General features: G+C 34.9%; 1 protein-coding gene and 1 long non-coding RNA gene across 2 annotated transcripts; both read right to left on the bottom strand.

Moving 5' to 3' along the window:
- Positions 1-3432: 3432 nt before the first annotated feature.
- On the bottom strand, positions 3433-4870 carry LOC132132376 (ladderlectin-like; the record flags this gene model as incomplete). The annotated part of the gene is made up of 5 exons (XM_059544770.1): positions 3433-3779; positions 4016-4127; positions 4439-4573; positions 4669-4751; positions 4843-4870. Coding segments are annotated over 5 exons (456 nt in total), but the record flags the coding sequence as incomplete, so codon positions are not given.
- A 766-nt stretch (positions 4871-5636) lies between these two features.
- On the bottom strand, positions 5637-6461 carry LOC132136193 (uncharacterized). The gene is made up of 3 exons (XR_009431142.1): positions 6358-6461; positions 6064-6153; positions 5637-5909 (listed from the first exon to the last, which is right to left on the bottom strand). It is a non-coding gene; the product is annotated as an uncharacterized LOC132136193 (long non-coding RNA).
- Between the last annotated feature and the right edge of the window lie 11118 nt (positions 6462-17579).

Consider the following 17579-nt stretch of genomic DNA (forward strand, 5'->3'; position numbering starts at 1 on the left):
ACAGAGTTTGACTGTTTTGCTATTGCAGGGGATTTTAACATTCATATAGATAATGCAGAAAACAAAAGTACAAAAGAAATGATATCGGTTCTAAACACTTTTGACTTGACTCAGCATGTGCATGGACCCACACACAAAGGTGGACACACTCTAGACTTAATCATCAGTAGGGGTCTAAACATTTCATCCATTGTTATTAAGGACATAGCACTATCGGATCACGTCTGTATTTTCTTTGATATTTTGATGTCTGCTACAACTGAATCTAGATCGGTCTGTCAGAAGGAAATGCATTAACGAGAACACAAGTGTACTATTTATGGAGGCTATATCTTTAACACCAAGAATTTCTGCAGACTCTGTTGATTTTCTCCTTGATTCCTTCAACTCAAAAGTTAAGAATGTTATTGATGATATTGCTCCAATAATAGTCAGTAAGAAAACAAACAGACAGAAATCAGTTTGGAGAAGATCAACAGCAGTTCAGACTATGAAAAGACAATGCAGAAAAGCAGAGCGGATGAGGCGGAAGACAAAACTTGAAATTCACTATAGCATCTATAAAGCCTTCATGCTTTTAATGTGAAACTAGCCACAGCTAGACAGAATTTCTTCTCAAACCTTATAAACAGTAACTTAAATAACACTCGTACTCTTACTCTGTTGAGAGACTGACAAACCCCCCAAGTCAGATTCCCAGTGAAATGCTATCAGAAAGCAAATGCAATGAGTTTGCATCCTTCTTTTCTGAGAAGATCATCAATATCAGGAAGGCGATTAGCACATCCTCAAGTAATGCAGAGGTCAGACAGATTAGGCCACAATATCAAAAAGATACTATGTCGATTTTTGAAGCAATTGATAGCAAAATTCTGGAAGACATAGTGCAGCACCTAAAATTGTCAACCTGCTATCTTGACACACTTCCCACATCTTTTTTCAAAAATGTGCTTAACTGCTTAGAAGCAGATCTTTTAGAAGTGGTGAATGCCTCACTTCTTTCTGGGACATTTCCAAACTCGTTATAAACTGCAGTTGTTAAGCCCCTCCTAAAAAAAAAGAGCAATCTTGATAACACCATTTTGAGCAATTTTAGACCAATATCTAATCTTCCCGTTTATAGGTAAAATTATAGAAAAGGTCGTTTTTAATCAGCTGAACAAATACTTAAACTCAAATGGATACCTGGACAATTTTCAATCTGGTTTTCGACCGCATCACAGCACAGAGACAGCACTCATTAAGATAATAAATGATATTCGCTTATATTGTTACTCAGGCAAAATATCGGTGCTGGTATTGCTAGATCTCAGTGCTGCGTTTGACACTGTCGATCATAACATACTACTAAAGAGACTGGAAAACTGGGTCGGGCTTTCTGGGATGGTACTCAAATGGTTCAGGTCATACTTAGAAGGGAGAGGCTATTATGTGAGTCTAGGAGAGCATAAGTCTAAGTGGACGTCCATGACATGCGGAGTCCCACAAGGGTCAATTCTTGCACCACTCTTGTTTAGACTGTATATGCTTCCACTAAGTCAAATAATGAGAAAGGAATGTTGACCATCTGAATTGCCGCATATCTCTGTGCATTTGGATGTCACTGGTGTCAAAGCATTTCAACTCAACTCCCCGCCATCATCTTTGTTGGCTTCTTGGCTCCCTGTCGTAGTGGGAGAAGGACCAGGATATAGGGCTGAGACGTGTTTCTCACTGTTACACTCCAGTCATTTAAGTGTCACTCTGCAGTCTTTTGCCATATGCTGTACTGACCCACAACATCTGAAACAAATACGGTTCTCCTTCAGAATGATTTTCTTTTGTCAATATGCCTAGCTATGAAGCTCCTGCTTTTTTTTTAGCAGGTGGGGCTTTTTATGAATGAGACATAGCTTATCAAGACTTTCCATAATCTTCTCACCAGAGCTACACTGGATTGTCATAGAATCTTGTGGAACATCTGTTTTGTGTACAGTCACAGAAGCTCTGTTGCCACTTCTTGTGTATTTCTCAATTTTCAAGACTTAGGTGCTGGAGGATGTAAAGGCAAAATTGGGATCGTTTTTCACTCGTGCCGGTTGTCTTACAAAGCTGGAGAAGTAATGAAAAGGTGGAAATGCGACTCCATTGTCATCCTTATATTTGGATCCTGTGGCTACCCATTTCTCTTGCAAGCTGTAAGGTAATTTCTCCACCATGGGATTTATTCCACGAGCTGTGTCCAAATATGACAAGCCAGGTTAATATCCTCCCTCTTTTGCGCACTCTATCTCCTGAAGAATGTCAACTAACTCCCTTAGCCCAACATTATCTTTGTTGGTGAGTTCAGGGAAATCTTTTCAGCAGAGCATGTTCTACTGCTTCTGATGACCCATAACATTCTTCTAGTCTTTGCCAGACTAAGTCGAGTGCTGCTGTTGGGTTGAACACATGTTGAATACTGAGTATTTGCTGGCAATTCAGGAGTGAAGTGTCCAAATGAGGAGGGTCTGGCTGCAGACATGCTCTTAAAATGATTTATTGATTCATTAATTTAAAGACTGCAAGGGACGTCACTTGTGGAAGTGCAGGTGTCTGAGAATTCAGGTGCATGTCTGGAGCCAGACCCTTCTCATTTTGGACCCTTAGCTCCTGAAATGCCATTGACTTATTTCTCAATTTGATAACATGACATGCTGAACAACATGAAACATTAACAATGAATATAAAATGTACATAAATACTGTATATACTCCTAAACCAGGTCTTTGTTTACAATGATGTTTTTGATATAATATTTTTTCAAATAGTAGGAGTGCTATTGAAGTACTACTTTCCAAAGATATTTTCCAAGACGAGTACATAAGGACTGCAGTTAACTGCAACTCGAGAAATTCGTCAAGATGAAGGAAACAACATTCGAAGCTGCCATCTCATACCAGTCCAGTTTTGGGGCGTTAAAAAAATGAAAGTATCTCCTTAATGTGGACCAATCACCGTCACGGGTTACTCTATAATTTTGTATTTGTATTGCTTCTGATTATATAAGCTTTGTAATTTCATGAAATAGACATTTTGACAAAAAAACATCTTTCTTTGGCACACACATTGAATTATTTTACAGTTTGTTTTATAACAACTCGATTAGCAAATGTTTCTATTTATTTCCTATAATAACACAATGGCATGACAAAAGCAAAGCACCTCTGATGCTGAATTTTATTTACGCAGATCCAAAGTTTACCGAAAATCTTCAGGAATTTCATTCAGAAAATGCACATCTGATATGTGGAATGAGACAAAAACCCACAGAAACAATTCAATGCAACTGCTTGATATTTATTGAGTTCTACTTGCACACTAGTAAAGAAATTAGGGAGAATTAGTTAAAGGAGCAATTGACCAAAAAATGAAAAATTGATTACAAACTTGCAACCTTTCACTTCACAAGACATTAATTGATGGACTGGAGTCATGTGGACTATTGTGATGTCTTCATGATCAGCTGTTTGAGCTTTCATTCTGATGGCACCCATTCACTGCAGAGGATCTCCATCAATAAGCAAATGATGTAAAGTTATATTTCTTCAGATCTGTTCTGATGAAGAACTAATCTTTATCTTGGATCGACTGAGGGTAAGCGATGTTTTAAAATTGTCATTTTTTGGTCAACTTTTCCTTTAATGCAAGACAATAAGACATTCACAATTTTACATGAAACTTAAATGTTGGTGTGTATTTCTTCACACACACATAAGGCTTTTTAATATGACAGGGGTTGTCATTCCAGTTACTCGAGGCTATAGCAGGAAGGGAAAAAATCTATTATTGTTACAGTATAAGTATTCTGATAAAATGTAATGCTTGTTAAGGTAATACAGCCAATTCTATTCCTTTACCATTTCATAAACATTAGGTGAAGTTAAAATACAGTTCTACATTCGGCTGGTTATTGGAATTGAGGCTACTAAGGATTTCCAAGATAAAACAAAGATATAAATAGTGATGATATTTCATAAACATTTAAAACACTCACGTTGATAGTTCATCATAAGACAGTGCTCGTTTCTATTGCTATTGTCAGGTTGTGAAGGAGCCCATATCTCTTGGTCCAGTTTTGATCCATCACTCCAGAGCCATGTTCCCTCCTGTGAACAGAACACCATAAAGGACACTCCGTTTCCATCACACACCTACATGGCATTATTTGATATTCGTAAATATAAAAAAACATGTTCAAACCAACCATTTGGATCACAAGTTCATGATGTTAACGCATCAAAAACATGTTTGTGTTTCTCTATAGAAACCAGTAGACCTACCATGCCAAACATATCAGCTGTATCCTAATCTTACTTTTTATTCTATGACATAACTCAAAAACAACTACAATATACAAAATAAAAAGAAAAAGAATGGCTATTGACAAGTACGCTAAACAAATGTAAAACAAACATACTGAAACAGCGTCATAGCCTCCTATCCAGGACTCAGTTGTCTCTTGAGTTTGATATTTAATCATGATCTGTACGAAGATGTACTCCTCATAACTGTGTACAGAGGCCAGGTTCCCATCGTAGCCCAAACACTGTTTCTAAAGAGAGTAGGACATAAAAACTATTGTTAACTAACTGAAAATTTCAAGACTTAGAAATGAAGGAATCCCTATGATAAGATGGCATCTCATACCTCTGCATCAATCCAGGAACGCGGAAAGTTAAAAAAGCGGAAGCATCTACCTTTATATGCAGACCATCCACTTTCACAGGTTTCTGTAAGAAAGATAGGGGAGTATTATTGCTGCCTTAAACCTTTAGTATTTTCATTAAACTGAGATCAGATTGATATTGTATGTATACGCACCTTGTCTGACCAGGGTACAGGTCCCTGTTTAAGATGTGTAAATAGCACAAAGAAATAAACAGAACAAAGATACAAATTAAACAATGTTTAAGTTTGTAATTGTCCAGTTACAGAGACCATATAATCAAATGTAAAATAGCATTGCATAGTCTTAAATGTATAAATGAAAAAGAGTTGAATTCTTTTTAAAATGACAAAGTAATTTAGTGAAGCGCAGTGAGAGATTTTCTCTCATTAGATTTCTTGGATTAAAATAAGGACATCGACAGCAGCTGCTAAATTAGGTGCAGTCACTTTAAGAGACAATCCATCTGATTTCTTTCTCAACTGTTTACATTCACTTAAGAGGTAACCGACCGCCAAGACAGGTACAACATAATATTTTATGCATTTGTCCGTTCAAGAGCAAGAAGAAGCAAAACTCAATTTGGCTTACAGTGCACAGCTTTACATGGATTCATTCATATTGATCAACAACAGATGGGCTGTAATCTGAACCTTGTACACAGCATAACATCCAACACTCTCAAAAAAGCTTGCTTTGTCCTCATCTTTCTGCAAGTAAACTTGCACTGACTGATCTTAAAAATATATCAGTGCCTTTTTAGTTTTAAGATGCACATCGGTAATGTTTTTTTCCAAGCATGTTTATAAAAATTACTTAAATGTCCTAATTGATCTATGGTCTAGTCCTGGCTTAGTCTAAGCCCTGTCTGTGAAACCGGGCCAATATTTTATGCATTAGTCCGTTCAAGAGCAAGAAGAAGCAAAACTCAATTTGGCGTTGAAGGGCTTAGACGTGGCTCTCTGTGTGCACAGAACACAGCACACTGATGCTGAATTAAGCTTTTCATCTCTTTTTGTGTTTGTATGTTTATGTTTTTGTTCACTCAGGTGCAGATGGAGAACTCAGTTCAGTGTTTGAGCTCTGTCCACAGCCGTGGGTCCCTATAATCATCACCACCTTTCACCAGTGACGACCCTGCTTTTGTCACTACAACTAGACAGAACAAATGTAACACACTAAAATATCTCACCATCGCTTATGCCAGTAAGAAGTGCTGTCTCTGAAACAATAAAAGAAAATATTTATATATAATATATTAAACATTTTAATAATCAGATTACAATTTTATGTCTAAATCCAAACTAACAGTCTGTGGGATTTGAGGTAAACCACATGAATAGAAAACTAGGCCACATACACTTCACAACAATTACCTGAAGCATCCAGAGCAAAGAGCAGAAAGAAAGACAGACAAAGAGGCCAGACTGCCATTGTTCCTGAAATCAACCAGTACTACTGCACACCTGACAAAACATGAAGACAGAACAGTTTTTATTCATTATTAACCTGTTCTCAATGTCCACATTCCAATATTGCCAGCTGTACAAGAGCCCTGTGCGTCACTATGGAAAGGATATATATATAAGCATTTCAAATGATCCACTGACTCAAGCCACACTTTTATGAAACAGTAAAGTGTAAAGTTTTGAACGGCTGAAAAACCTCACCCTCTATGAAGTTAGTCACGTCCAAGTACTCTGTAGCTCTCTGCAGAACAACAAATGCTTGACTCTTCAAAACCAGATCATGACTCCCCTATTTTTATTTGGTTCATACACAGAGGAGACTGCTGTCTGATTGGTTCCTGTCTCCAAAACCCACAACAAATCCTTATCTTAAACCTAATCCCACACAGGAAAACCAGGAGAGTTATGATAAGAAATGAGATTTCAACACCACACATTACATAACCTAAAAATCAATACAAACATTACTTGACTTGGTTATTTTATAACATTGTGTTAATAATGACTCTCTAGTGTTGTGGATGTTGACAAATTTGACATTTCATTTGGTCACTGTCACTATGTTTATAGGCATTATTCACAGCTATAGCAAGAATGGAAAGGGGTTTTGTCTGTAATTCTACATTGAGATCAGAAGAGAGATGAAGAACATACATCACGTGGGGAGTACATATTCACGTTGTGCTGTGGGGCTCCTTGAGCTCATCAAAACTATCCATTAGTTCCTCAAATGTTAATTTCCGTTACCTAATAGATTGGTGAGTTTTATTCTGTCGAAGGCAAAAAACTGAAATTCAGGATTCTATTTATATTCTATATCTTGGAATTTTCTTATGCCTCTGTAATAACTGGACAACATACATACATACTGATAGAAAATAGTGATTGAGAAAAACATTTTCACTTTGCTGTCCACAATGAATGCCAAGACAGTGCAAAACTATATACACACATACATATAGAATAATTGACGATGGGCCGTTGAATTATTATAAAAATAATTATATATGAAAAAATATAAATTTAGACTATGTGCATCTATATACACGAGTATAGAGTAGGAATATAGAATGTGAAAAATAGAAATATAGACTATGTATATTTGTACATGCAAATCTACAGTATTAACAATAAAAACAAATAGTGTAGTAATGTGCAAATTGAGTTCAACTACGTGATAACAATAGCAGCAGTAATAGTAACAGATTTGAGATTGAGGCTACATGAGTAATCTTTAATGTAATCAATAATATTTACTTAATATCCTAATGATTGTTGTCATAAAAGAAAAATCTAAAATTTTGACCCATACAATGTGGTTTTTTTTTCTTCAGCTATAGCTAAAAAAATATACCCTTAAGAATTAAGACTCCAGGGTCACAAACTATCGATCTGCAATTTAAGTTGCTGCTTTTTCATCTGAGATTACATTTTAAAACGTATCTAATCCAAGAGCTTTCAAGCTACAACCACCAAACTTGGGATGGAATTATTTTTTCTAACTGGTCGAACTTACAATTTTCGTTAAACAGATGATCATAACTATGTAAAGTCCCACAGACTTTCATTAAGGGAGTTGACACTTTTGTACAGTAAGATGTATAGTGTGTTTAGAAAAGCTTAATGATCATCCTAGGACAACATGCTAAGTCATGCTAGCTAACATGTTAATCATCCTTAAAACCATAGATACGTAGAGTTAGATGCCCAAGATGGCGGACATGACTAAGTGTCTGGAGCAGTCGAATGTGGCATCTACCTATACATATCTATGGTAACAACATGTTAGAAATGTGTTAAATCATGCTATAAACATGCTAATGACATGCTAACAACACATTAATTATGCTAGGAACATGATTAACAATATGTTGATCATGCTAGAAACATGCTAGCAATATGTTAACGTTAGAAACATGTTATTCATGTTAACATGCTAATCGTGCTAAAATATGCTAATATCATGCTAACAACATCTATCTAAACTTTCAAACTTCAGCATTGGCAACTGCTTCAAACTTTCAGACAAGGGTTTTTTAAAACCCAATTTCAAAGTTTGTTTGCAAACTTGACTCATCTAGTTTGGTTTAGCAATGTATTATGCACAAACATGAGCAATGTGGAATCAATGTTTGTACATGACCCAGTCAAACTCTCGTCAAACTCTCTGAAGAAACACTGAAAAAGTAAACGGTGTTGAAAAGCAGATTGATGCAGATGTCTCGCACGTCCTGATTTTGCTGAGTTAGATGTCTTCCTAGGTGAACATATTTTGTTGACCCTGGAACAACATTTTAATCCAGAAATGTAGTCTTGACCATATTTGTCATGAGTCCGGACCCGGTGTTCCTCCCTCTCACCACTGGAGGGCGCCACTTCCATTCTCCTGGACTCATTACCTTCACTCTGCACAGCTGTGTCACCCACACACACCTGATCACAAATTCGACACACCTGTCACATACTCACACACACAGCTGTTCCCCTTTGTCACGGACAATATATTCTCCACTCTCACACCACTCTGTCTGGCTGGATTAATGTTAATTGTGATTTGTAAGTGTTCATGTATACTGGTGTCTGCATTTTGGCTGCGTCTGCTCTTGTCCCTGTGATTTGTTTCTGTTTTGTTTTTGGCCTTGTTGGCCTTTTTTGTTCTCATTAAAATATAATTTCCCTGCATTTGGACCCAGACCCTGTTTCCTTCACGGTTCCGTCTCTACCGCGCCGTGACCATATCCTCCTCATACTTAATCATTAGTAATACCTAAAATCAGAGGAAATTATAGGTGACTGACCCTGATGTAGAACCTAACACTGATCGTGAGCCTAAACTTCACAAAAGCTATAAACTGTTTCTTCATATCTGATTGGTTAATCACAGTGTGGTTCCAGGGTCAACAAAGTTCTGCCGGAAGCTTCAGCATAGGCAACTGCTTCAAACATTCAGACAGGTTTTTTTTATATCAATGTTCAAAGTTCATTTGTAAACTTGACTCATCTAGTTAGTTTTAACAATGCATCATGCTCAAACATGAGCAATGTTGAATCACTGTCTACATGACCCAGTTTATCACGCTTATATTGAAATCCTCCTACTTTTTTCTTTGAAAAATTTGGTTACACTTTATTTTACGATATATCTATTAGTTGCTAATTAGCATGTATATTACTAGAATATTAGCCATGTATTAGTGCTAATTAAGCACATATTAATGCCTTGTTCTACATCCCTAATCCTACCCTAATCCTACTAATTATCAGAAAATTAAGAGTTTATTGAGAGAAAAGCCATAGCTATTAGTAATAAGCAACTAATAGATGTAACCGTAAAATAAAGTGTTAACAAAAATGTATATGATTGTTTTATGCAGTTTATGTAGTTATTGATTTATTTATACTACATTTTTCAAGGCACACTGCTCCCCGGGTACCACAGGAAAAAATATAAATATAAATATAAAGTAGATTTAAGACAGATTAATTTCTTTATTTTATGTGCAAAATTCACAGTTTATCCACAAGCAAAACTGGCTTAAATCTCCTTTGTATTCCTATTTTTCTTGCTGAATTTAACTCTCATCCCTGAGGCTTATGAATAACAACAACAAATGCAGTTGTTTGATACATTATTATCACATGAATATCATGATTAATCAAATATATTTGAGCCTTTTATCTTTTATTAAGTATATAATCTCATACTATGATGTAACTCCACAACCCTACCTAGTACAGTTTTCCTGCATGTTTGCAATATCTCTACAAAGGAGATGTAGTGCAGCTGCTCGAAGATTTCGCCGTTGGAGAAGACTGTTGATGTAACACTCAAAAAATCTTAACTTAACTAAATCTTAAACTTAAACATTAAGATGAACAGTATTTATAAATGCTGACTAATATATATATATATATATATATATAAAATATATACAGTACAGACCAAAAGTTTGGAAACATTACTATTTTTAATGTTTTTGAAGGAAGTTTCTTCTGCTCATCAAGCCTGCATTTATTTGATCAAAAATACAGAAAAAAATTTAATATTGTGATATATTATTACAATTTAAAATAATTGTTTTTAAATTTATTATACTTTATCATTTATTTCTTTGATGCAAAGCTTTATATTTAGGATCATTATCACATGATCCTTTAGAAATCGTTCTAATATGATGATTCATTATCAAAGTTGGAAACAGTTCTGCTGCTTAATATTTTTTCAGAACATGTGATAGTTTTTTAGGATACTTTGATGAATACAAAGTAAAAAAAAAGAAGCTATGTTTTTAAAATATAAATATTTTGTAATAACAATATACACTACTGGTCAGTAATTTTGGGTCAGTATTTTTTTTTCTTTCTTTTTTTTAAATAAAATCAATACTTTTATTCAGCAAGGATGTGTTAAATTGATAAAAAGTGATAGTAAAGAAAATATATTATTAGAATATATATTATTAGAATTTCTTTTTTTATTTTGAATAAATGCAGTTCTTTTTAACCTTTTATTCATCAAATATATTAAGCAGCAGAACTGTTTCCAACACTCATAATAAATCAGAATATTAGAATGATTTCTAAATGATCATGTGATAGACTGGATGTTACATGTGACACTGAAGGCTGGAGTAATAATGCTGAAAATTCAGCTTTGCATCACAGGAATAAATTATTATTTTTTTAAGTATATTTATTTATTTAAGTTGTAATAATATTTCACAATATTACTGTTTTTCTGTATTTTTGATCAAATAAATGCAGGCTTGATGAGCAGAAGAAACTTCCTTCAAAAACATTAAAAATAGTAATGTTTCCAAACTTTTGGTCTGTACTGTATATATATATAAGCCTCTGAGCCACACAATCTTCAACAAGAGCAGGAGAACATTTGTGGGAAAATTAGGCTGTTTCTGTGTCTGCTCTCCATGAGCACCATTACCTGTAAAACATTTTATATCTCATGTTGTTAGCTTTCCATTTCATGCTAAAATTCATTTCATATGTTTATAAAGTGACAGTAAGTGACCTAAGCTGCATCCGAATATATATACACTAAGTAGACATCGAAAACGCCTCGCGGTATAAAGTGCATTTGCAGCTTTTGACCGCTGAGTGGCGCTTTAACCACAAGTTATCAAACAAGCGCATCAAAGCACATTTTCGCTAATAGACGTCAGTTTTGCCTCGCTGATGTGTTACATTTGACTGCTTCAGTCAATGAAAATTTAAGAAAAAAACTATAGTTTAAATATTTAATATATTTAATATTCACAGATGAAAGTTTGGTATTTATGAAGTTATGTGCATTTCTTAGAACGAATTCAAGCAGGATAAATGTCAAGCCTGTGCCTGAGCCTGTGCTTATATTTTCTAAGCTTCATGGTATTAAACCATATTTTAGATTTGACACATTTAAAAGGTGTGCAGTATTATTTATATTATATTAATAATGCGTTATATTATTCAAAAGAAATTCTGGTTTACTTTGCTTCGGAGCATTAAAAGTAGTAGCCTATTTTAGGGGGGTAGGCTACATGGATTAATATGCAAAATATCAACATTTTAATATATGATGCCTATATTTTTATTTATATTTTAAATATAAATATATTTTTCCTTTAATAAAACATCATGCATTTTTGTTATTCGTTACCTGTGCTTTATTTTGACATAACTTATTGGGAAAAAGACATTTGTCTGTAAACTGATTAAGAAATTGTTGCATGTTTAAATGTGAAGCACTGTATAATTTCGTTCCCATTATTTAGGCCTAATTTGCCTAAAACAATAAATGAATAAAATTAAACCAGCACGATTAAATCTTTGAAACTCTAAAGAATTAATAAAACGTCCTCAAGATTAAACTCAAGTTCTATCATTATAATCAACAACATTCACACGATGTAAAAAAAAAAGCTTTAGTAATTGACAAATTAAGTGATTTTAAAGGGAACCTTCTTTACTTGCTTTTAAAGTAGGGTAATATCATATGGCCTAAAAAAAATCCCAGTTTTTTTTTTTTTAATTTAGAAAAAAAAAAATCTGATTTATGATTTAAACTAATTTTTAAATGACGAAGACATTTTTCAAAACAAGTTTTAATATAGGTCTTTATCATTAATTTAGCAGTCAAATTTAACAAAATTTAATAACTGCAACAAGATGATTTAAAAAAACAGTACTGTTATACCTAAATGCTGGAAAGACCTTTATTTTTTATTTGTATTTTTTTTAATACTAGCCCATCATGCATCTAACCATCCACTCAGCTTTAAGAGCTGTTCAGATTAAAACTGCAGCTCCGCAGTGAGTCAGTGTCATGGACGGAGGACCTGTTAATATATTTTCTAGTTTATATTTCCATCTCTTTATGCCACTGGTTTAGAGATTTTTTTTTTTAGAACTTGTTTGTAAATAGAGCAGAAACTTTCTGTGTGTCTACAGTGGACGCGAAAGTTGTCATCTGTGCCCCACAGCGAAAAGTCTGTCTAAACTTGATGACATCACGCTATAGTGTCAAATCATCTGAACACAGTGTCAGAACATTTCATCATAAACAGAACGAGCATCAGTTCACTGATGGGGATCGTGTCCAGTGTATCCATCACTGGGTTCTGCTGTCTTTTGTTGGATCATTCCACTTGTGTCCGGTGTAGATCTGGCATGCGTTTTTTATTGTTTTATTTTACAGCCCTGCTTGTTTTAATGTTTTTATTAAATATCTGTATTGACTGCATGGTCATATTATCAAATTATTTACTGCCATGCGACCTACAAAAGTAAAGCTTGGCGAGTCGATGAACGAGCATTGCTTCAGGTTGATTTTTGGCGGATGTGCTGTGCTTGTGCAGCCGCGGTAGTCTTCATTTCATCGGGTGAAACATCTCTCTCACTCGCAGCAGAGTCTGTGAGCAGCAACAACTTCCCCTCCGCGCACTGATACCAGAAACACGCTTCACCTTCACTCCGTGAATAAAGGATTTCAGTATGTTTAAAATGTTATGTTCATAACATAGCATATAAAATAATAATAATAATAATAATTAAAAAAAATAACAGGAGAGTTTCAAAGTGGCTTAAGCTATGTGTAAACTTTTTTCCCTATAGCCTATCACATGCCAAACTAATAACATTGTAAGCATTACATTTTTAATTGCTGCTTTCTGCTGTGAAAATTTTGTTTGTGATGAAAATAACATCTTTGTCAGTTATTTTATCTAAACAGATCAATTAACTTCTTCAATATTTCAAAATCAGATAGCATGCTGATAATGTAGTAGCACTGTAAGATTACAATTGTTTGAAGACAGTATTGCAAAAGCGATTGAGTGTGAATCTGTTTATATCATGCTTTAACCCGAAAATAATCAGTAAAAGAAACAGACTAACTCTTAACATCCCGCTCGACTCTTGCAGTCATTGTAACCTTCTGATCAAGCTAAATATGTTTAACATGAATACTTGCTGAATATGCAGTTATATGGCTGTTTGCATGAATTGTAGGCTACTCGTGATGGAGCGCTCTTGGAGCAGGTGAAAACCACTGGCTTTTGGCATGAATTTTACTCGTTATAAGAAGCTCATATTCAAGTGTTTGTGCAAAAATTATTAATGTGCATTAATGACAGGGAGGCGCCGTCTCATCACTTTAATTTTTACATGATAATGAATGTATAATTTTTTAATTAACATAATATCGTGGTGTCTCACATACATTAAAAATATATCTACAGAAAGCTTTAAATGTTTTTAAATTAAAACGAATAGTGTAATGTGTGAATGTTGCATTTCTCTCGTCGGAGAGAGCCAGCACTGTGAATATAACCAAAACAACAGTCCTATATAAACCGGTTTAGCAAGTGAAAGCCTCATAAGACACTGTCCATATGAAAGAGCAATTCACACCTTTATCTCGACCCCCACAAGCCATGCATAACCCAAAACCCAACCCCCTCCACCTGAACAGAATTCGGTCTGTGTTTTGGCTCTGAGGAACGGTGTGTTACTGGGCTGAAACATGCCTGCACTCAGCAGCACTACTCTTTGTATTCATAATTTTCTCGCAGCCCATATTATTATTTTCACAAGACCATTATGATAATAACAAATCATCAATTAATAATTAATCATTATTTTACAAAAATCATTGTTATTTGTGATCGTGGATGTTTGCGGAAGGCTTTAAGACCGAGCGGAATCCTCTGTTCCCGCCTCACAGCGCGCGGGTCTCCGAGGCTTCACTGTCTGCGGTTTGACTTTACTGAATCAGATTGAGGCTAATACAACTTATTGATCATGAGACCAACATTTAGCAAGGCAGGAAAATATTCATTCTAACGGAAGGAAGATGTATTTCACTGAGCTAATGCTGTTAGAGAGAGAGAGAAAGAGAGAGAGAGAGAGAGAGAGAGAGAGAGAGAGAGAGAAAGAGAGAGAGAGAGAGAGAGAGAGAGAGACGAGTCTAGGGCTATTCTTAAACTTGGAGCTCATTATATTGAAGTACAAATCCAAACACCAGAAACGTTATGTATTTTATTTATTCACATGCTGTATGGTTGAAATAATATTTTAGTTCACAACTTTAAGTTCCGTTGTTTAAAAAGAATTGCTTTATTGGCTAATGTTTCATAAGCCTTTAGTTGTTATGCTCTAATATCCATGCCATTATTAATTTCACAGTATTTTTACCACCTAAATGACTAATCTTTAAAGTCACAATTCTATAATGGTCAAAGGAGTTTATAAGTAAAAAAAAGTTCTAAATTATTATGATAATTCAATTTTTTAAAATGAACAACTCCTGTATAAAATGGGACAGCAACCTTTATACAGTGTTGGGGAGTAACTAGTTACATGTAACGGCGTTACGTAATTTAATTACAAAATTAATGTAACTGTAATTAGTTACAGTTACTAAGAAAAAATGAGTAATTAAATTACAGTTACTTATGAAATTTTTAACGATTACAAAGGGGATTACATTTGAATATTTACACACATCCACATACAGATTTATCTGATATCTTTCCCAAATTGCACTGACTATTCTGAGACATACCGCCCTAATAATTTCCGGGATGCGGAAATACAGTCTGGTTCGTAGAATCCAGTCATAAAAACGGAATGCCTAACGCGGACGGAATATGCCCCATTTTGGATGACTAAATCAAAAGTAGGTCAGTTCACTTGAATCAAAACATGACATCGACTAGTGTCTGTAAATATTAAGCCCCAAAAATGCAATATATGACTCCTGCACGTTCTGCGTGTCTGTGGAAATCAGGCGCGGACTGGACACCGGGAGAACCGGGACAATTCCCGGTGGCCTGGCAGCTGATTTTGCCCGCTATTTTAATATCATTATTGTATAATTGCCTTCCGAATGTACTAAAGCGATCATTTGCGAATCCGCCGTTTGATAATTAAATCTCTAATAAATCAGGAAGTGTTAGTCATGACTCGCGCGCTCTCCGCGCCTCCGCCAAACGGTTTGGATCAGACTTAGAGTAATCAATTCGAGAGAGAGAGAGAGAGAGAGAGAGAGAGAGTGGACTTTGGAAGCGCACAGCTGGAGCAGAGAAGCAGAACTATACTGTTCAGAGTTTCAGGTCAGTTTCATCTGTAAAGATGCTTTTTTTTCTTTGTTTTTTTATTTAATTAATCAAGCAGCAGCACGTTGCTCATCAGTCATCACTCAAAATACTATATAAAGGACATCATTATTATCAGTTGTAATGTTACAGTAGTAATTTAGCTGAAAAACAATCAGATTTTTTTTATAGGTTTAGGGGGAGCTACGGACAGACAACAACACAACCCTTACGAAAATTAACGTTTTAATATATTTCTATAAATCCAGAGAAAATAGTTACTATTTTTTAACTGTGGTAACCAAAAATTTAAAATGATTTTACAAATTGAGTTATTTAAAAATAAATACAAATCCATTTGCAAAAAAAAAAAAAAAAAAAAAAAAAGCATGGTCAATTTTTGTAAGGAAAACATTACATTTACATTTACATTTAATCATTTAGCAGACGCTTTTATCCAAAGCGACTTACAAATGAGAACAACAGAAGCAGTCAGGTCAACAAGAGAACAACAACAGTATACAAGTGCCATGACAAGTCTCAGTTAGTCTAGTATAGAACGCATAGGTAGGGTTTTTTTTTTTTTTTTTTTTTTTTTTTTAATTAAAAAGACAAGAAAAGGAAAAGTGCTAGTGTTAGTTGGTTAAGTGCAGGCGAAAAAGATGAGTCTTTAGCTGTTTCTTGAAAATGAGTAAAGACTCAGCTGTACGAATTGAGATTGGGAGGTCATTCCACCAGCTGGGGACAGTCCAGGAAAAGGTCCTTGAGAGTGATTTTGAACTTCTTTGGGATGGTACCACAAGGCGTCGATCACTTGCAGAGCGCAAACTTCTGGAGGGCACATAAGATTTAACCAATGAGTTTAGGTAAGTTGGTGCCGTGCCAGTGGTCGTCTTGTAGGCTAGCATCAGTACCTTGAATTTGATGCGAGCAGCTACTGGTAGCCAGTGTAACCTGATGAGGAGCGGAGTAACGTGAGCTTTCTTTGGCTCATTGAAGACAACCCTCGCTGCTGCATTCTGAATCAATTGCAGAGGCTTGACAGTACATGCAGGAAGGCCCGCCAGGAGAGCAAAACATGACTCGTGTACAGTATTAGGATTTTTCTATAAAGATATTGTAGTATTGTAGAGTATTGTATTGTAAAGTATAGTGTTTTTCAATCTTGAGGTTTAATGTCATGAGAGAGATGGATAACAGGGCAAAATAAAGAGACTGAAGAGAAAAATGGAAGTGAAGGTGCAGTTCAGGAGATAACTTTTAATTATTTAGCATGTCCCCAAATTAAAGATTTAAACCTTTTTTATGTCAGGTCCATACAAAAAATAGTTTTGTCCGTGAATTTGTTTGTATGAGTTTGAATTTTCCAGTCTGAATTTTTTTCCCAGTCCGCCCCTCCTGTAAATTAATGGCAAAGACATGGTTTCATTTACTACACATAGGCCTACTGAAGCTCGCAGTGTTTTCAACCTCTGCTGCCTCAATATAGGAGTACACGAGCACATAAACATAATTTCTAGAACTGTTCTGTGTCACTTCATGTGCATTTTACTTATTTTGAGAAAACTATCGTCATATACAAAGAGACAGCAGTTAAAAAAAAACACCAATGTTTCAGGAGTTTATTACACAGAATACTTCACATGCTTATTAGATAACTGTATTTGAGTTGATGTATATGCTTTTATTCATTATTCTTTAATTTTCACAAATTTAGAAAAGTAATCAAAAAGTCCTCAAAAGTAATTAGTTACATTACTTTAATAAAGTAATTGAAAAAGTTACACTACTATTACATTTAAAATAGGGTAACTTGTAATCTGTAACCTA

Source organism: Carassius carassius, chromosome 1 (genome assembly GCF_963082965.1).
Source record: "Carassius carassius chromosome 1, fCarCar2.1, whole genome shotgun sequence".
NCBI classification, from domain to species: Eukaryota; Metazoa; Chordata; class Actinopteri; order Cypriniformes; family Cyprinidae; genus Carassius; species Carassius carassius.